Raw genomic sequence first — 20,048 nt, forward strand, 5'->3', positions numbered from 1 at the left:
ATGATGTCCTCTAAACATACCTCCACCGCTATATTCTCAAGTTGAAACCTGTAAAGTAAGGTGCAAGTATATATTGCCCACGGATTCAGAAAAGACTACCAAAAGAGGAAAAATAGCATTGAAATTATGTTAGATCAAAGGCACAGCATCCGTCTTGTGCAACTATTGGGTAATTTGCTTATAAAGAAGAGATGGGTAAAATACTACTTCTCAAGGCTGCATGACATTCCCAGAAAACATCTATTGAGGATTCAATAAAATCACAGAAAAAAACACCTTATAAAGAAATTTCCACCGATGCAGTCAAGCAAAAATTTCCATTACATACTCAGGATGACAGAAAATTTCAAGTGGAATGTTTTGTAGATCAGTAGAGAAAAATCCCCCAGGATACAATATTAAAGTTTTTGAGTAAATCATCACAGATAGACCGGAGTATACTTTGAAGCACCTGGAGATGGCAGATGTAAGTCCTCTCAACCTTACTAACCACTAGCATACAAATGGAAAGGTAAGTTGTTTCCCTCACCCAACTTCCCCATGAAGATCTTCATCTACTTGAAGAAATTCTAGCTAGCAGAATTGGCCTTCAGGATCAGCTGAAGCAGCACTGGTTGTATAGATAGGGTGGAGAACATGACCCTCAGTAGGATCAACGTGTACCCACTTTCTACCGCTCAGCTTATGGCGTTCAAACCGCACATTCCCTTCTTTCAGGGCATACAGAGTATGATCCTTTCCTATCCCAACGTAATCTCCAGGATGGAAGCGAGTACCGCGTTGGCGAACGATAATGTTCCCTGGTATCACTTTCTGCAAAGCAAAATAACAATTAATAACAAGTGACGAAAACATATATATATTATTATCATAACATAACAGCTCTATACAACAGCATGTGGCTCTTCTGTCAGCGCTTCTGATATCCAGATTAAATTTGGGCACAAGACAGCCAATAGGCTAAACAATCATTACAGCATATTTTAGCTATTGTGACATAATAGAGAGACTATCCAGGTCATGTTTTATCATATTATTATTTCCAAGAATGAATCAAAAAGTAATTTGAAATGCAGACCTCTCCACCAAACTTCTTCACACCTAGATACTTGGGGTTAGAATCACGACCATTTTTCGTGGATCCTGCACTCTTTTTAGTGGCCCAACGCTTAATCACCAAGCTCAATCCCCCAGATGACTCTGAAATGAGGGTGTATTGACCAGTCAAATAGATAAAGTACAACAGAGAAGTAACGGGTACATTTTCCAGAAGCTATTCAGGTCATTACCAGTAGGGCTACTATAAACCTGAACATTCGATACTAATTCTTTCAGACCCACTCGTCTGCAAATTGTTGAAAGAGACATTCTATTCTCTTCTGACAAGACACCTGCATAAAGTTTCATACAAAATTCAGGAATGTGGATAAATAGACTATTACTTATTAAACAGAAACATCCGATTGCTATACAGGAATATGGTTGAGTTTGACAATTGCCCAGAAATTTTCCAGCAGATGTTGCTTAGATGAAATTCACACAAATATCAGTTGCTTCTTCTAATTTTAGTTCGATCTTAACTGCATTTATACTCATGTTTATAGCACATTTGAATCACTCACTAGTTAAACCGTTAAAAGGAATGTCTACACTCTACACTAAATAAAGTACCACTATATCCAAAAAGGAAACTAAAACCAATATGATTCAGCCTTCAACTAATAGAATGATCAAGCACTAGATCAGCACATTGAGATGTAAAGCCATAAAAAACAAAGAATATATTTAAATAAACTTGAATCATAATCAGATCTTAATAAACTGGTTCGAATCAATTGCTATTTTATCGGATCGGGTCAAACAATAATCTAGGGCTGATTTGGGATCCACAAGAGTTTTCCAAGAAGAAAGCTTTTTGGTTCGGAGCCCAAATTGAGCATAAATGCGTTTATCTTGCAGCAAAAACAACTCCCAGGGATGGAATGTTAATAGCGGGCCCTTGTTGTCTCTGAGAATTGGTTTAGCGAGTCATATGGAAGAACTTGGAGTGAAATGGGAAAAGAGACGAGGAGATGATGAGGAAGAGGAGAAGAAAGGAGAAGTAAAAGCCATAGGAGGAGTACCTTCTTCTCCACCACTACCGTCGCCGAGGTTGACAACTCTTGGGGGTGCGTTTGGGAGCCCAAATCCGAGAAGAAACAAAGAAGGGATGAACTAGTAGGGGGAAATATAGCTGTCGATAAGGGTAATTTAATGGAGAAATCCAAGATCCAAACAAACTTGATTCAAGTCCACGGCAAATGTTAGGACTTGGTTCTCCATGACAAATTTTTTGCGTAATGATAAGACCCTCAATTGGGTCGGATTGTTTCCCATTTTTGGTTTTAAGTCCAGTAATTTTTTTCCTTTTCCAGTTTTGGACCTTTAGCTCTTCCGGAGCTTTTTGAATATAATTATATTTGATTTTTTGGCTTAAAATAATAAACTCTAGGATGTGTAAATTATTTGCACTCTATTACACTAAAATATGCACTCAGTTTTATACACTAAATAAAAATTAAATTACAAAAAACCCCTTTGACTAAGACCCATGGGAATCGTGGCCAAATCCCTTTTTTTGCTGGTTGTCTGCTAGAGGCATTGATGCGCTTACTATAAAGAAAAACTATATATATATATATATATATATATATATATATATATATATATATATATATTTCTTTGCAGCTCAATTACTTACCGATTAGAAGATTAACCTTATATGAATTGCTATTAGTTTGATAAATATTTCAGTATGTCAAACAAGCCCGGTGTCTGAAAGGAATACCGGTCAAAAGAATCACAATTGCCTCAGCTATGGTAAGAGTAATGGTATGCTCGCTTCGTGGTTCGGTACATTTTTACATTCCACAGCTTAAAGATATTTTTAAGAGGCTCATAAAGGTCCATTTACAGGCCAGGGTTATAAGGGTCTCCATGAAATTCTAATAGATTCGTGACCTAAGAAATAGACCTAGAGGCATAAAAAAGGGCATCTGAAAAGACTCCAGTTGGACACTTCGTGGGCAAGGCTATTCATACATCCGAACTTGATCAACTTGTCTGCGCCTTGAAAATAGATAAAAGGTGCAGATATAGAACAGGCAAATATGAACAGAGAAGTGAATTGGAGTGTTTGTGAATTGCCTGTTTCATATTTGCAGATCTAACAATTAACGAAAAAAGATTTTTGATTAAAATTAATCTGCCATAAGAACTTCGATCCCTAATTTACGTGCCAGAATACGGAGAGATTTTGTAGGGAAGTAAAAACTAAAAACCAATTAAACATCTAAATCTTCAATAAAAATAAGTGCAAACCTCGGGCTTGGCAGGCGGCGACGGTGAGGGCTGGAACACTCTAAACAGCGGGGTGAGCCGGTGAGGAGATCTGACGACGGCAGGCGAAAGGCGGCAGACGGCGGCACAGCGGCAGGCGGCAGGTTGGGGCGAAAATTATTCCCCCTTTCTGGCTTTCGATGAGGCGGCTGGACTGCTGGAGTGGCGAGTGGAGAGGGCGTGAGGTGAACCGAGGCGTGCCTCCTTACTCCTAACGAAGGACCGCCCAAGTAAAGGAACGTAGGCTGTGGTCTCCAAAATTACCAAACGTCCGTTTGATCGCATCTGATCGGACGGTACAGGAATACAGGGAACCAACTATCAGAATTTAGACCCAACTAGTCAATTTACTAGGATCGGATTATTTATTTATTTATTTGAGAAAAGCTTGAGGATTAAAACCCCAATTACGGAACCCAAGTTTGGATCCGATGCAGTGTTTCTAGAACTAATAGTACATCGGACATAGGCAAGTAAAAAAGAACAGATAGCAACGTAAGATTTCTATTAAATTTGCAATCTGTATGACCTATATACTTGTTGGGCCGTTAGTTGTGTTTCGAATCATGGTTCATTGTTACGGATGCTTCCTTTTCGTTTAATATATATTTTTGTTCTCTTTGAAGTACTTCTGGTTACAATACACGATATGGAGACGTAAAAAAGAAAAATATGTGGCATCACAATTCACAGTAGTTCCATTGTGAATACAATTTGAACATTTCAATATGAACGCTGCGCAGATATTTGCAAAAATTACAATTGATGTGATTTGTATTTATCAAGTTGTTAACTATCAAACATTGACAGGGCTATGCTTTTCGGAGATCATTCTCACTATTAGCTAGCAGCGGATGAGGAACTTCGGTACACCAGATGAGTAACTCAGTAAGATGGAATGAACAACTAAGCTTGTAATGTGGTTTTCCAATTACATGCATCATCAAGGCCTCTGCCAAGCAGCAACAACCAGCATCGGGTCATCGCGAAGGATTCAGTTCTACGGAAAAGATTCCTTGCAGTCAAGAACGTCAAATTCGTGAGGCATGAAATCTTCACTAGTCCGGTAGTATTTCTCGGGAGAATACATGCCCAAATTTGTGACCTGGCTGGTATATAGGCAAGCAAACCTCTCGACCTGCAAATGGAGCAAGGAGGATTAGCATCTCATTATAACGGAGGAGGTGGGTCATCTATTAATGCAATATGGTTATTCTTTTTCACCCTTCTCAGATGTGCTTTGCAGTAAAACCGTAAGATACCTGATGAGCAAAGCGAGAGTTTTGGTAGCCAGTCTTCATGAGCTGTCCCCAAACCTTATGAAACTACAGTGAAACAAACAACAGACGGTACTTAAAATTTGAAAGCGTATATACTTCCTCAACCAGAATTTCAGGAAATAAGAGGCCAACAGAAAGTAACGTGCATAAAATAGTTTGTGTAGATGCAATTGGAACGTATTGACAATATAATATAAAATTTTTGTACAGTGTATATACCTTTCTGAAATAAAAAAAGTACTCCTTATATAAAAAGCTACTGGAAAAGGATTAAAAAGACAAGAAGGTCAACACTCAACGGAGCAGAAAATATATATCTCTAGCATAAAGAAATGATGATAAAATGGCAAAAATTACTCTCCATGGTGCTCTCTCTCTCTCTCTCTCTCCCAAAATAATAATAATAATAATAATAATAATAATAATAATAATAATAATAATAATAATTACTGGTTGAACATTAAATAATATGGATTGTTGCTGCAACATTGAATTGCTCGTTTGTCAACTCAACAATATGATTCCCAACCTTTTGATGATACTTCCGCTGAGCATCTTGATGAAGGCCACGAATGTGCTCCCTTTCTAACTGCAACTTAGAAAAGAACATTAAGAAAGTAAACTAGTTCTGCAATAATCTAGCATATTGAATTAACAAGGGATTAATAATTGTTGCAAAAAGCTCCACTGATAGCACCGGATTAATGTCACACGGAAAAACAAATGGTATCTCTGAGAAATATCTCAAAATATCTTAAGACATGTATTAGATAACATATTGATGCAAATGAATTATCCTATTGATTATCATAGGTTTTTTCCCGAATCAATAAAAATGATATTTTAAATTTTTTCTTTTCCCTACAGTTATCATATCTCATGATGGCCAGTAATGCAACAAATAAGAACTTCTCATTATCCAGTCATAATCATTAATAATCAATGTTTTATTAACTTTCCATATTAAAATGGTGAGATGAAAGACATTTGAGCAACTTCACTTGCATGGTGACCTCAACTTCCATAACTAGCTCATGTAATATCTATAATTTTAATGTGTTTGGCCATGAGGATCACTTATGTATACCATGCAAGATGCATAAATCATGCACCTATAGGGCAGGCCAAGGATCATATATGCAAGTGCAACTGCGACAGGTAGGTGCATAAACCACATTTATAAAATTCAACAGCTTGGTAAAATAGCAACTGCTAAAAGACAGGATATTTTGGGCCCACAACCACCCCTCACTCCGCCGATGAACTTACCCAGAAAAAGAGAGAAGAAAAGATTAAGTTATTGCTACATGCTATTATGAAAAGGACTGGCTACAAAAAGAAAGAACGGGAAGAGAAGAACCTGATGAATTAACTGGTACGGATATATCTAGATAAACACAGGTTTAACCAAGATGCTTAACTCACCTTTAGATTATCAAGATTAGCTGATAAATTTTCCTTCTGCTTGACAGTGTGGTTTTCAGTCCTGAGTGTAAATGCTGATTAGAGATACAATTAAAAATAATATGGAACAAAGAAAAAGACAAGCTTTCCTTTCACAAGATGGACATAGTATTATTTTCAGAGTACATCCAGGTGGTTAGTTGGTTAAACACAACAGATATTCAAGATGGAACAGCTCCATCTTTCACTGGAAGCAGCAGAGAACAGAAAATCAAAATATAAGGAGACTGGAAGCCTTATTAGGTTAATCAAATAGTCAAAATTAATACATACACGTATGTGTATTCCACAAATTTGAACCGACTCTGACAAGCTTCCCTATCCGGCCAGTCGCTTCTAATTTTTGAAAATTATAGCATCCTACATTCCTAAGTAATCTGTGTGACATCTTCTATTACCCCCATTGTATCTACAGTCTCCATTCATTTCCTTCAGTACTCTTACATTATAGGCCCTCAGGCCCCAGATCATGAATAGGTAATGGCTTAACAAAGTAGCAGGTATAAGTAATTTAAGCAGTTATGTAGCAGCTCACTAGATCATCATTTTCCAAATGAATTACATACCAATCCAAGAAGATAGAGCATAGTGACAGTAGCAAGGGCTCTGGATCCATTGAACTCTTGAAACCAATTGACAAAACAGTTGACCCAAGAAAACTTTACTCCTATGGGCTGGTTTCTTCAAAACTTCTCCATTAACTGCTGTGGGCCTCGATTAACTTCTCCACTAGGTAACAGCCTCCTTTAAATTCAGTCAGGGCATATTGGCTTCTACATATTCCAACTCAATACTTCCCATATAGTCAAGATTTTGTCACACAGCATGATAACTTACTTCGTCAATGATGTTTGCATTATAGTTATTTCATCAAGACTATAAATCAACATAAGCTAGACAAATTTATCTTCCAGTTCTAATTAATAGATATATTCAGAAGTCAGAACATTACGTGCCTGAAACGGATGTCATATTATACGGAAAACATAAACCACCCATAAAGCATCTCATTCTGGCACTCCACTCACCATTCTAGTCAATCCATTTTAGGTCTTTCGGAAAGTTATTAGTTTGACCATCTCTCCAAGTCCGTGTGTATCTTGATGGAGTACCTTTTATGATCAACAAAATCAACAGGGAGTTCCGTATTCTATTGAGCTAATAAGCCCCTTTTTTTGGAGCAAAAGCCATAGCATATAAGCATATTTAAAGTGAAAGACTAAAACCATATTGGGAGATCGAAAAACTTTAATTCTCTATAGCAAAGCGTGTTATAACTTTTATATTTTGATTGTTCGGTCCTAAAAACTTTAATTCTATATAGAAAAGAGTGTTATACCTTATATAGTTTGTTACTTGATTGCTTGGCACACTTGGTTATTATGCTATTTCTGGAGCAATCTTCTTCCACTAAATTTGTTGTCAAGAAATTTGAGTTTCCTGAGATTTTATCTATATCTACACATGTTATTTACATGAAAAAATACCACAATAGTCCACAGTAATTTACAGGAAAACTGTAAAGATAAGATTCTGATTAATATCTTCAAGATGGCTAGAACTTTGAATAAGCAGAAAGTGAACGTCAACAAGAACTAACAGACATTTGCAGTGCTTACTTGAGAGACCATTCCAGATGATCAATACGGTCTTCAACATTATCACGCTCTCTTCTAAGTCGCCGAAGCTCCTGACAGGTAAACCCATGAAGTATGATATAAATATATATGTAACCATTGGACATTCAGGATTAAGCAATAACTAAGAGCAGTAACAGGGAGTTGGCATTTTCTTAATCTTTGACCACCATAAGTATACTGAAATGCCAGATTGGGAAATTTCACTGTTAGTATCCTACATATATTTCCTCTGCAAATGCATAAATCAAATGCAATAAGTAGGTCTCATTTGTTTAAATTCCTTTAATCAATTAGGACAAGGGATCGAAAAAATCACTTCAAACTCTGCACATGGGATCAAAATTATTCTAAAGACAGGACTCTGTTTCAAAAGCCAAGTTTCCTACAATCACTATGATGCAATGGAATCCCATCAAGGCATCAAAACTCAACAATAACTTCCAATATGAGATTGTCATGTGGTATTTGACATATCTACTGTTATAGAAGCAATCAAAATAAATGAGCGCTAATCTAGAGAATTCAAAAAGCAATTCTTTTAATACCTTACGAGTGCCCTTTGATTCAGAAAGAAGTTTCACCTCTTCCTCCAGCTCTGGAATAACAAGCATTGTTCTCCAACCTAACGTTTCAACATATCAGTAAATGCTAGACCATTTAGGTCCGTAAAATATCTTGATGAGATGAATATCTTATACATATGATTGGGAAAAATAAAACCATAAGTACCTAAGACTTTCTTGCTACGCAAAATATCTCCATAGATGTGGTCTCCAACATAGAGGACCTACAGAAAATGAAGGCACAAGTAAACAATTTTTAAGTTGGATTAAGTTGCTTATCTAACAAAAATTTTATAAGTTACTAGGAATTATTTGCATTTAAAAGTTTCGTATATTAAATTAGTACCAAGTCTAACACTGGAAACTGGAAAGCACACATACAAGTTACAGAGATCCAAGACTAACTGGTCAGCAAGGCAATTCCAAGAGATCCAAAAAGTTGTAGATGAAAATAATCAAAATATATGTGGCATGATCATGCCCAAGGGAAATGAAATATTGGTTAGACTGAAGAGGCAAACTTGCATCAAAGTTGTGTCATAGATAGAATAAAGGATTCGTGTTGAAAAGGGGAAGGCTTCTCAGCTTTCAAATTTCGTCTCTTCGTAGTTGCATGGCTGATGTGCATCCAACAAGGTAAATCACTCAAACTACTTGACAACATGTAAAAGGTAAACACTGTTGTCTTGTGCTTCCAACAAAATGCCAAAAAGGTTAGTGAATTTATCAATTAGGGAAGTGTTTAATGATTTTCATGATAAATCATTTAATTCATCAGATATGCTATATATAAGAAATAGGATATAAATTTATGCAGTCAATATACATGGCCTTATACAAGAACACATTCTTCATGCCTTATATCAAGTAGTCAAAAGATGTAGCACCTGAGAGCTGGCAGCTATTGAGAGCAATCTATGCAGATGACCAACACTACCTCCCTGGAAAAATCAAGCTAAAGTGAGTAGCTGCACAATAATTTCAATAACAAAGAGGAAAGAAGAATAAAGAAGAACATTAAATAGAGGAAGTGATGAACTATACGAAGTTGCATTCTCAAAAATTAATAAAACCTGAAAAAGAAATAAAATCTGGCAAAAATACTATAAACTCCTGGTGAGATTTTTCCAGCACATCTTCAATGCACAGGTTGACAATTACCTGATACACTTTGTGTTCTGACTTTGACACCTTGCATGTCGATCTTGGACTTCTAATCTTCAACAGATAAAGAAAAGGAGCATAAGAGAGAATTTTGAAGTGCAAAGATGAGGAAAACACAATAGTTTATTTTTACTAGCCTGAAGATCAGCATTAAGCAGCATTCCAGATTTAGGTTCAACTTCAAATAAGCTTGCACGATTATCTTCAAGGAAGAAATACGGCTTTGAGCTGAAAAACATGAAATGACCAATCAGAATGAATACGAGGTACTTTTGCTAACACAAACAAGGGATGCAGACTTTTCAATTAACAAATACCCAATGATGGAAAGAAAGGACAAAATATGGATATAATAGTGTAAGGAAGATATATAGAAATTAGAAAGAACCAGACCTGCCCGTTATGACAACGTCAAAGTTTTCAAGCCATTTATAGTTGCAAGGAGAGCCATCATCTGAGTTATGAGACCCACAAAGAAAATTCATCACAACATTGGTATAGTCCCACAAGCTGCAATCGGTAAACAAATAGTTCAGAGATGAAAACTAGCAACATATCTGGTCCACATAAATGTTGGCATTACGCCAAAATAGAAGAGATTTACATTAGAATAGCCACCTGCATCGCTTGCAAAAACAAATAAGCACTTGAAGATTTCTAAGCAATTTATGTCATCGAGTAAGAAATCAAAGCTGCTACACCAGTTGCGAACATGAATTCAAATGTAGCACAGGTTAGTAAGATGAATGTTAAATAGTTCTGTAGTTACACTTCTACAGTTCTGTGAACACAACTTTGTCACTAGTTCATACCCCTTGAAGTGATTCTCAACTTACTATTCCCATTTCTAAGGTTGCTTTAATTTTGTTTTGCTCCTATTTTCTGATATTCAAAATGTCCTTCAGATCCCTCCTACTGGAGTTTGTCTCTAGTGAACAACACTATTCAAGCTAACTCAAAGTAGCTTTTGTCACGTCCAAGAATGAAATACTAAACCAAAGAATTACTAGGTTGGTACTTGAGGACTATTTCTCCATCATAGAACAAAATGGCATAGACTCGAACTTGAATATCATTCCATCAAACTTGAACAGACTTTCATGATGGATCAAAACGAAACCTAAAGTTTCAAAAGAGAAGACTGATGCATAGTGGAGAGGTTTGACAATGTACATGGATATCATCTTAGAAACTGATTTAGGCATTTAGCTATCATTGAACTTTAGTGGTAGGAATTCTAGGATATAATGTAATGTTTATGCCACCTTCACCTCAAAGATTCTTTCTGGATGCATTAACTTCTTTTATATAATTCTGGATGCGCATTTTACTTTGTCAATGAAACAAAATGCTCCAAGGAATTTCGCAACTCAAGGTGCAGGTTTTTAGGTTTCATGATGCACTTCCTGAAATAATGAATTTAAACTTTAAAGAACATGTATCTCTCCATTACCATAGGTCCATAACATCACTACACAAGCAACCTTTCATATATGACTCTACAAGCATCATGCTTCCTTTTTCTTGATTTGACATGGTATATTTGCAGATTTGTATACCAAACCTTTTATCCAGAGGATGATTGCACCCCAAAAGGTCTTTCCTCAGAACTATAGAGAAGAAATAAAGATACCTATTAGTAACCAAGAATGTAGAACGACCAGACTTTTGAATCATTTCAAGCATGGGAACTATTGATTTGTCTTCATTGATGTACCTGTCAATTCAAATCTTGTGAATATTAGTGATCTCTAACTAGATCATCTTTAGAAATCAAATTGCAAACTAGATCCATGAGAATAATGTAAATTTAATCAGCTTCCCTATAGAAGATAAGATTAGTTCACATGACTAATACAATGACTTTTCAGACAAACTTCAATCATATAAATTTCATCCTTCACCATGATATTTCACCATGAGAAGCTGTTTATTCTGGTCTTGATTGTCATATAGGAGCTGGACCAGGTTTCACTAAACTATTTAGAGAGACCATATGATACGCACTAAACTATTTAGATAGACCATATGTAGGGAACTTTGTTAGATCAAACAATAATTGGAACAAATTATTTAGTGACATAAAGCCACAAGAAGATCTGCAATTATAAGAAAAAAAGGCACAAGAATTAGTAGGATAAGTTATTTGTATCGAAGGCTGAACATTTTGTTATGCTTTTAGCACCCAAAAAAAAATATTAAAAAACTTCCAGGTGTAACAATAAAAATTCTTACTGTATGATAAGAAGATATATTAAGTGTCATAAATTTCACAGGATGGGTTATCATAAGAAAGCCCCTAAAAGAACAAATAAATTTCCATATATGTTCAATAAGTACACATTAACAGGGTACACATGGTGTATAATCCAGCTGAATCTCCTTTTGAGTATCATTTAATAGAAGACAAGACACAGTGAAACAACATCAGCATTCGGTGCAGAGAAACAAAAGTTCAAATAGTTAAATAAGTTATTCAATGCTCAATGTTAGATATTCCATATCCCATTACCTTCCAGGATCCTCTGCAACCATCTTCTTCAAGGTGCCATCACGATGACAAAGGTCAACTGCAGATCTCACATCTCTATACATACGAGCATAGCTGCAGCAGAATAATGGTACAACTTCGAACCAGTAAGAAATAATGAATATAAGCAAAAATAACATAAAATCTATAAACTCAGAATCTTATTGCATGAGATGAATTTAGATTTGAAGAAGTTACAGTGACAATGAAAATAATTGGCAAAAGTTGTGCTTATACAGTATACCACGATATAGTATTTATAAAGGAGAGTAATTCTTTTGAAAAAAAGGAATGATTGTAAAGATCAATATTTTCACATTTAAGAACAGTGTAATGCTGGAGATCTGTTCATTTATTTACAGTATTGTAAGTATGTTATGGATCAGAACACATACTCAGTGCCTGACGGAAACTTTTCAGGATTATTATCCATAAAGTCAACAAGCTGGGCAAATAGATATGCTTCAGCTAGAGAGAAAAGGGTATCAATAAGAGCATAGTCAGGCTCATCAAATGAATCCCGAAGCAATGTGTTTCCATAAGCAGAAACTTTTTCTTCCTTTGACATCTCCCTGAAGCCATGGTATGCCACCTTTACATACTTGTGTCGATCCATCTGAAATTGAAACATGTCACACTGGTTAATTATGGTAGAACAAAATGTTAAGTGCAATAAATATTATAAATTGAAACATTTCTAACATGTTGGATTACAATACTAGCAGCTTCCTAAAGTATGGAAAGGTATCTTGGGTGAGTCATGTTCATAAAAGAGAAAGACTACGCATGGATCCTTCAAAGAAACATACAAATTAGGAGTCATCTAGTTAAGCTAATGCAGCCAAGGAGCATGTACTATTACCCTTGCCAGCAAAGAAGTACTATTATTCTTTTGTAGATTGGCAACCATTTGTACTAACATCAGATCAAGAGTTTACAAATTCGAAGGACAATCAAAGTGGTAGCCAGCAGTCTAGAACATTTTACCTTGAGATTGCATTAAAATTGTAATAAATGGGAAGATAATGAGTAATTTATTACCAGTAAAGCTAATGTGCCTACAAATCCAAAACAAAATTAGAAGTAATACAAGGCTGACCTTCAAGATATTTCCTCTTTTCTTATCAAGAACTAATCCCCTGACCATGTACTTCCAATTGAACTGCCATTTAGATAACTGCAAATTGAACCATGTGCTTCAATGAAATTAGCAATTCTAAGAATTCTAATAATTCTAACAAAATAGTTACTTCCAAAAACAACTCCTCCCGGTAGAGGAATTATATATATTACACGTGCAACTGTAAGTGCCCTGACAAGCCAATTGAAGACTTGGGTGCTATAATGCCTTGTACTGGAAGATGAAGCCTTTGTTTAAGTTGGATATTGAAAACTGAATCAAACCCAACCTAGAAAGGAAGCACAATCAAGCAAATGAAACATTCTTTGGGTTCAACGGACACATACAAATGATATTTGCAGTCATGGTCACATGGTATAGTGCCTTCAATATTTCTCCTTCATTTTGACTCTTCAAATACTAGAGGAATATATAGCGTTGCTGCTTTATATCCATTAATTACAAAATAAGTACTTAATTGTTACTCAAGATATTCATCTTTAAATTCAAGAGTTTTTTTTGTAAATTTTACTCTTTCTTAACAATTGTCTTCTCATGAATGGAATGCAGTGAATATAAATAGAAAAAAAAAATTCACACTTCTTGTTTTCTATCTAATACTTTCCGATTCTCCTTTTCGTACCCACCTATGGAAGTTCTAGACGAGATAATCTGTTTATTGGTCAAAATCTCCACATGTTTCAGTAAACTAAATTCATTAGCAAATTTTGTCCAAACGAACTTATTGCATGTATACTTATCCAGATCCTCCCAGGTCATATTTTTTTCCAGATCCTTTCAACTGCAGCAGCGCTCATACTTTAAAAATCTACAGAATAATATTTCCAGGACCCTAGCCAATTCGCTTACATTATTCAGGAGAGAATCTAAGTCGCTAATTCATTTCCCACTTAAGTTAAGTTACGCATCTCAAAACTAATCCTTGTTTCCTTACATCCATACTGATGCTCTGATGCTCAAAGGTAGAATAGGAAAATGAATCATAATATAATGAATTCTTAGCTCATTCCAAAAGAGAAATTAGATGAATTTCATTTCAATCCCATTATTTTCTAAATGGAAGAATTCATTTCCAAATAAAATCAATTGAAATCCATCTGGAATTGGTTCCAAACATCCCTTAACATTTCAAGAACTTCAGAACAAAAGCCAAATTTATGCAAGCATGCATCAGAATTCAGAACAATGAAGAATCGTACTCAGAATAACACGTCACTATCAGACTCAAAGGCGAACAAGAATAACATAACACTGACCTCCTTCGGATACTGGAGATCATTCACCAGCTTCTCGACCGTGCCTTGGTAAGCCAAGGCCTCGAATGTCTCAGGCTTGTACTGCGCCAAAGTGTAATCCATATCAAACCCTACCGCCGTGATATTCTTCATGTTTAAAGATCTATTACAGAAGATTTGCTTCCCGATGGGGATCCTCTCCCCCGTTTTGAACGACGACCAAATCTTCACTCCATCTCCACCACCGGAATCGCTTCCCTTCGCCATCGGCACGCCCGAACCCCACCTTCTGCACCCTGATCCGAGTATTAGACCCCGTAGAACTCAACAAGAAATGAGAGAAAGAACACGATAAGAGAGAAATGGAGAGAGAGAGAGAGAGAGAGAGAAAGAGAGAGATATGGATTTAAACCTCTAGGGTTTTGAGCAGAGGAGACAAATCGAGACGAGAGTGAAGAGAGGGAGAAGTGGAAGGCGGCAAGTGGTCTCTTGGGGAACCGCATGCTTGGGGATTTAAACAGGCATTTGAGAGCAGCGAGGGAGAACGGATAAGGGGAACTTATTCCAGAATAAGTCCCCCCTCCGCCCCCTCTCCCGACTCCGATAAGTGACGTGGGACTACTTGCCGGTGTAGTGGGATGGGGGGAGGACATCTACCTCATCATGCCCATCGCCGATGCCATTAGAGAAAGGGGATGCGATACGATGGTCCCAATAACAAACGAGAGCCACTAGATCGCACTTCCGTCCTCAACTATCTCTTTACACGCGGCAAGTTACTACCGGATATTCTAATATACTTATACCGTGTCGCAGAGTAGTGGATCAGGCCAGTGAGGATGGCGGGGGATTCTAACCGAATAACGGGTGAGGAGAGCCCAGAAGGCCAAAAGAGAATTTTTCAAAAAAAAAGAAAAAGCGAGAATAATACTTGATGGATAACAGGATGCATCAGAGCGGTCCGCTCACTGACTTAGTGCCACGCGTTGACCATCCAACGGAGCTGTGGAGCCTTCGTGGTGGAACCGGATGAAGGACTAGTGGTGGATAAGTGACGAGGCCGATATTTCGTGCTTCGATTGTAGATTGGTCCCACTGATTAGGTGCGACAATTTGGATACCACGTGTCACTAAAGACACTCTTATTCGAAACGCGGATCAGTTATCCAGCTCTTTTACAGTGGATGAAAGAAGAGAATAGAAGAGAAAGGGGCATTATTCCGTTACCCCGTGGCCATGAATAAAAAGGTACACAATTCGAATCACTTGGGGCCTAAACCCGATAGAATATTTCGACGTTGGATAAGAGTGGTAGTAAGGAAGAAAGGATAGTTTTGCTAGGTAGTGGGAAATCCCAAAGTTGATGGAGCATATATAGCTGGCAGACTTGGCTTTAGTTTGTGTGTGTGTGTATGAATTTTCACACACGTGTTGCATGAGTTTTACACTTTGGGTTGATGCGTATGATTGATTTGATGATATAGACTGTCACCCACCCTTAGTCTTGATATCAAGCATATATTCTTCTTAGTATCTTCTCCTTATCAACCTGCATGAATATAGATGGAATTATTAGTTCACAGAATAGAATAGAATAGAGTGGACAAAATGTGAACAGACATGCTTCATGCAACTCAGCCAGTGGCAACCAGTTGTTTATTTGCAGATAATATATTCTCGATCAGCTTTCTGAACTTTATGTTATATACTTTGTAATCTGTAATGTAAGTTGTGGATATCCTAATAAGCAAAAGATTCTATCTTTGAGTCACCTTGGATGGAATCTGGAAGACGAAGTCGTGCATTTAACTACGGAAGAATGTGATACTAGAGAGTGGTGGGTGTGAATCTTCGCCAACCAAATAATGATAAAAAGGTAATGATAATAATATTGCTGATCAAAGTGGTAGAAGCATATGACACGAGAATCGAGAATGCGGTCGGAGAAGTTAGGTCTTGTCAAGGTCCTTAATTTTTGTTAAGTGAGATCTAATCAAGGTCCCACTCGAGTGAGAGACGTGGGCAAAATTTTAAGTGGGAATTTTTTAATTTGATATATGTGAATAAGCAAATATTTTTTTTGGCTCTAATGTTGAGTTTTTGACCAAACTAGCCCTCTCCAAACTTTATACTTAATATTATGCCATCAATTCGTAAGTAAAATAATGAGCTGATTAACATGTTGCTTATAAAATAAATCATTGATAAGTTCAGTAATTTTTTTATTTAAATAAAGTATTAAAATATTTAGTATTTTTTTAGAAAATAATAAATATAATAAAATTTTGTCTGTGCTTTAGTTATTTTTTAAGAGATGTGTTGACTTATACAATAAAAATACTGATAGGATTAGCTTAAAATGCCTATCAATTTAGAGTTGTATTAAACATAAATACAGATATACAAAAATTAGACTTATTTTTGTATTAAGTTTTGAGTGAAGTTTGGAGGAGGGTTAAAATGCAAATAAAAGAAAGAGAAGAAATAGTAGTGAAATACTATTACAAAATTGAGGAGGTATAACAAATTCTGGATATCCCCAAATCCCACCCGTTCCTCCTCGTCTACACCTCCCGATCTGGTCGTGCCCCGAGGCCAGCGGATCCCGGCTCGAATCTCGAGGTCGCGCGTCACCGGCGAACGCGGTGGCTCGGAGGAGGTGATCACTGGCGATCCAATCCTGGGGATTCGTGAAGCTTCTCGGTTCGGATTCCTCACTTCCCTTCCCTTCCCTTGATATTGTTTTCGGATTTTTTTACTTGATACTTCTGCTTTTACTGAGAGATGCTATCCATAAGATTGGTTTGTAGAAGAAGAGTTGGAATGTTACATTGGCTAGTGGGATAAGATTAGATTTAGTTCGAGTATAGTTTTTTTAAGTATACTTTCGACTATTACTATCAAGAATTGTTGAGCAGTACAGATATCACTAACAAGAAACAATGATTGAAGAGCCTCACATACTCCAAAATTTGTCATTGTTGTTATGGTAGTAATCATCTTATGCAATTTTGTTCATAGTAAAAGCAGTAACCGAGGCATTTTTACCACTAACAAATGGGTTCCTTGGAGCTGGAAATGCCAGCTTATGGCAATATGTAGATGGGTTTGAAATGAAACTCTACAAGCTATGAGAGGGATCATATGACAAGAGTTGGAAAGAAATGGGACAAGAAAAGGATTCACCTTTTGTTCTATAAGTATCTGGCACTCAGAAAGAAATCATCATGAATATATGTTACTATAACAATTATGATTCTTCACGAAGACGAACAGTTGAACAAACACTGGAAAAATTGAGGTTCCTCCAGCAATACATTATACACCAGAACATCTGACTTTGGACTCCTTAATCCAAGGAAGAATGCCTATAATTACTTATCTCTGAGTATAACTCAAAATTATATGTATTTTGTAACTACTTGATGCTTTCATCTTCTATGATGTAGCCTCGTTTGGAGAGCCTGAAGCTTCCACCAGATACAACCGACAACAGGGTGTTCCATCCTCTGGATGCGTCTGTATTGATCTGGGCAATTTCCTAAGCTTGTCAAACAAATTCTGGGGGTCAGGCAGCAGCCCAAAATGGGCATCGGGATCTCCTATTTGTGACAATTTGACTCTGGAGAAGCCAATAGAAGGCAGCAGGTGATCAGGCCAGTCACTGTAGAAATGATATGTGGAATGCGAAAGTGAGATAGAGGATTTGTTCATGAAGTCTGCGAGGAGGACAGTGTTTGTCAAGGCACAGTTAGCCGCTATGGCCTCAAGAACTTGCATAGCATGGATGTGAGGCAGGTAATAGAGGATGCCTTCAAGTACCCATACTGTGTTTCTCTCAGGAACAAAACCACTACTTTGGAGTTTGTCAAGCCAGTCACCATCTCTTATATCTGCAGCTACACTGATCAAGGATTTTGCCATCAGTGCTACTTTCCGATGCTCTGTTGATCTCATTGCTTCCTGTAAAAGATCTGCTTTTGTTTTTAGGAGCTCAGGGAAATCGAGTTCAAAGATGGTGCTTTCCTTTAGGCAGCTGAGACGATAAGCTCTTGCATCCATGCCTGCAAGTGTAGGACAACTATCAAATTTCCTGCATTGAGGTAATAATCTTGTGCAAGCTAGTTAAAGCAGTAATCTGAAGAAAATTAGCAATAGCTGGTTATAAATTTAAAATAATTAAATGAGTTTAGAAGAGCCCTCTAGGTAACGACCTCCCTGCATCAAAACAGGGCCTTACAACACAATCAGAGTGGTAGTCCTATTAGTACTCCTGCCTCACATAGAACAGATGACATTCTGTATCTTTTATCTCTGTGTCTATCACTTTCCTCTCATACTCTTTCTCTATGTTTCTCCATCTACTCTCTAATCTCTGTTGCTTTTAGCAATGGGCTAGGAGCACGGTTCCAACCATGTGTGCTACCAAAGTTGATCCACAGGCTCGAGACGAGTTGGACCTTCAGAGAGGATCCGGCAAGATTCTTTGCACAAGAGGCATCACTTTTTCTTAGAGCAGCACATTCTTAAATCCCAGGTCAGACATCTATCACACACTCAGTTTTTTTTTTTTCATCTATTGGTTGTTAGTCTCTTATGTCTGTAAAACTAGAATTAGGATATACTTCTCCTTTATCTACAGCAAATTAGATTCAAGATGTACAACATAACTGACCTGCACCTAGAAGAACAACCTGAGCTCCTCCCTTGTCGACAAAAGAGTTGATCGCAGCTTCAAGCCTCAAATCAAACCATAAAGTCCGCACGGCTAGGATCACCCCAGATACTTCTCGGGCATTTCTGAGCTTGTCTTTCCTCATCTTCTCATGAAAGCTTCGGAGGAAGTTCTCACCAGCAAGGACATCGGCCACTGGGTCATGAATCACATCATTCCACATGGCTCGCCCAGCCGCAGTCTGGCATGCGCTCCTCTGAATAGGCCCCCATTCATGATCAATGGTTGCATGCAGTGATCGGACGCTCTCTGACACAAGCAACTTTGACAACTTGAGCTCCTCTGGCTGCACCGGATCGACCTGCCCTCCCTGAATCCTTTCGTCTTTTGACATGGTTACTTTCTTTCTCAGCAGCAGAAGAGAAGAAGAAGCTTGCATGCATGTCTTGAGCATGAGTGTTAGATTTTTTTGTTAAAGGGAGGCCGGCGGGAAGAGATAAGGAAAGAGAACCACACACACACACACACACCCAGACAACAAAAGAGAGTTTGAGAGCCAAAAATACCAACGCCTCATTTGAGCGTAGGAGAAGTTTACACGATGGTGATTGATCTGGGCCACCGATTTGTTGTCCGAGATTCGCCCCCAGACTTGAGGTTGTTAATCTAGTTGTACATTTGTAAGTTAGGATCATGAATGCAACCATCTCCGTCGCCTATTTGATATTTCGATACTGGTCCATAAGCAGAGGCCCCGAGCCAAAAACTGCCAAGAGGAAGGCCAGCCCCTTCTATATTTGGAAACTTGTATGTCCCTGTCGACGAGAAAAAGATGAAATCGGAAACTACATTTTACACCCTACAATGCTTTTACGGTTATCTCTTACCTTTTTAATATGTAGCTCTCTGTTTTGCACTTTAATATGTAGATGGGGCCCAGGACTGTTAAAAATAGTGAAACCTGCTCAAGATCCACTC

The 20,048-nt window shown here is 37.4% G+C and overlaps 3 protein-coding genes and 1 long non-coding RNA gene across 8 annotated transcripts; 1 reads left to right on the forward strand and 3 right to left on the reverse strand.

Annotated features, from left to right (window-relative positions):
- Window positions 1–243: 243 nt before the first annotated feature.
- LOC140759020 (uncharacterized) lies at window positions 244–3,622 on the reverse strand. The gene is made up of 4 exons (XM_073095469.1): window positions 3,361–3,622; window positions 1,290–1,391; window positions 1,079–1,200; window positions 244–813 (listed from the first exon to the last, which is right to left on the reverse strand). Exons 2-4 carry the CDS (start codon window positions 1,366–1,368, stop codon window positions 574–576), a joined length of 441 nt encoding a protein of 146 aa, XP_072951570.1. The 5' UTR covers window positions 1,369–1,391; window positions 3,361–3,622; the 3' UTR covers window positions 244–573.
- A 429-nt stretch (window positions 3,623–4,051) lies between these two features.
- Window positions 4,052–15,172, reverse strand: LOC140758794 (uncharacterized). 3 transcript variants are annotated; one of them, XM_073095094.1, is made up of 17 exons: window positions 14,808–15,169; window positions 14,417–14,691; window positions 13,119–13,196; window positions 12,415–12,635; window positions 12,002–12,094; window positions 11,123–11,206; window positions 9,883–9,999; window positions 9,627–9,717; window positions 9,487–9,543; window positions 9,213–9,266; window positions 8,492–8,549; window positions 8,308–8,384; window positions 7,742–7,812; window positions 6,084–6,144; window positions 5,188–5,247; window positions 4,641–4,703; window positions 4,052–4,516 (listed from the first exon to the last, which is right to left on the reverse strand). In XM_073095094.1, exons 1-17 carry the CDS (start codon window positions 15,046–15,048, stop codon window positions 4,379–4,381), a joined length of 1,839 nt encoding a protein of 612 aa, XP_072951195.1. In that variant the 5' UTR covers window positions 15,049–15,169; the 3' UTR covers window positions 4,052–4,378. The 3 variants fall into 3 exon arrangements, with proteins under 3 accessions (XP_072951195.1, XP_072951197.1, XP_072951196.1); XM_073095096.1 differs by having other exon boundaries at window positions 14,417–14,684; window positions 14,808–14,949; XM_073095095.1 differs by lacking the exon at window positions 13,119–13,196 and having other exon boundaries at window positions 14,808–15,172.
- Window positions 15,173–17,564: 2,392 nt separating this feature from the next.
- On the reverse strand, window positions 17,565–19,945 carry LOC140758795 (uncharacterized). The gene is made up of 2 exons (XM_073095098.1): window positions 19,071–19,945; window positions 17,565–18,459 (listed from the first exon to the last, which is right to left on the reverse strand). Exons 1-2 carry the CDS (start codon window positions 19,522–19,524, stop codon window positions 17,834–17,836), a joined length of 1,080 nt encoding a protein of 359 aa, XP_072951199.1. The 5' UTR covers window positions 19,525–19,945; the 3' UTR covers window positions 17,565–17,833.
- LOC140758796 (uncharacterized) lies at window positions 18,054–19,176 on the forward strand. 3 transcript variants are annotated; one of them, XR_012104155.1, is made up of 4 exons: window positions 18,054–18,193; window positions 18,386–18,498; window positions 18,784–18,932; window positions 19,038–19,176. It is a non-coding gene; the product is annotated as an uncharacterized lncRNA (long non-coding RNA). The 3 variants fall into 3 exon arrangements; XR_012104154.1 differs by having other exon boundaries at window positions 18,386–18,932; XR_012104153.1 differs by lacking the exon at window positions 18,054–18,193 and having other exon boundaries at window positions 18,357–18,498.
- Window positions 19,946–20,048: the final 103 nt, after the last annotated feature.

This window comes from Typha angustifolia, chromosome 4, assembly GCF_048772165.1.
Source record: "Typha angustifolia cultivar Huaian chromosome 4, ASM4877216v1, whole genome shotgun sequence".
In the NCBI taxonomy this organism is placed as follows: domain Eukaryota; kingdom Viridiplantae; phylum Streptophyta; class Magnoliopsida; order Poales; family Typhaceae; genus Typha; species Typha angustifolia.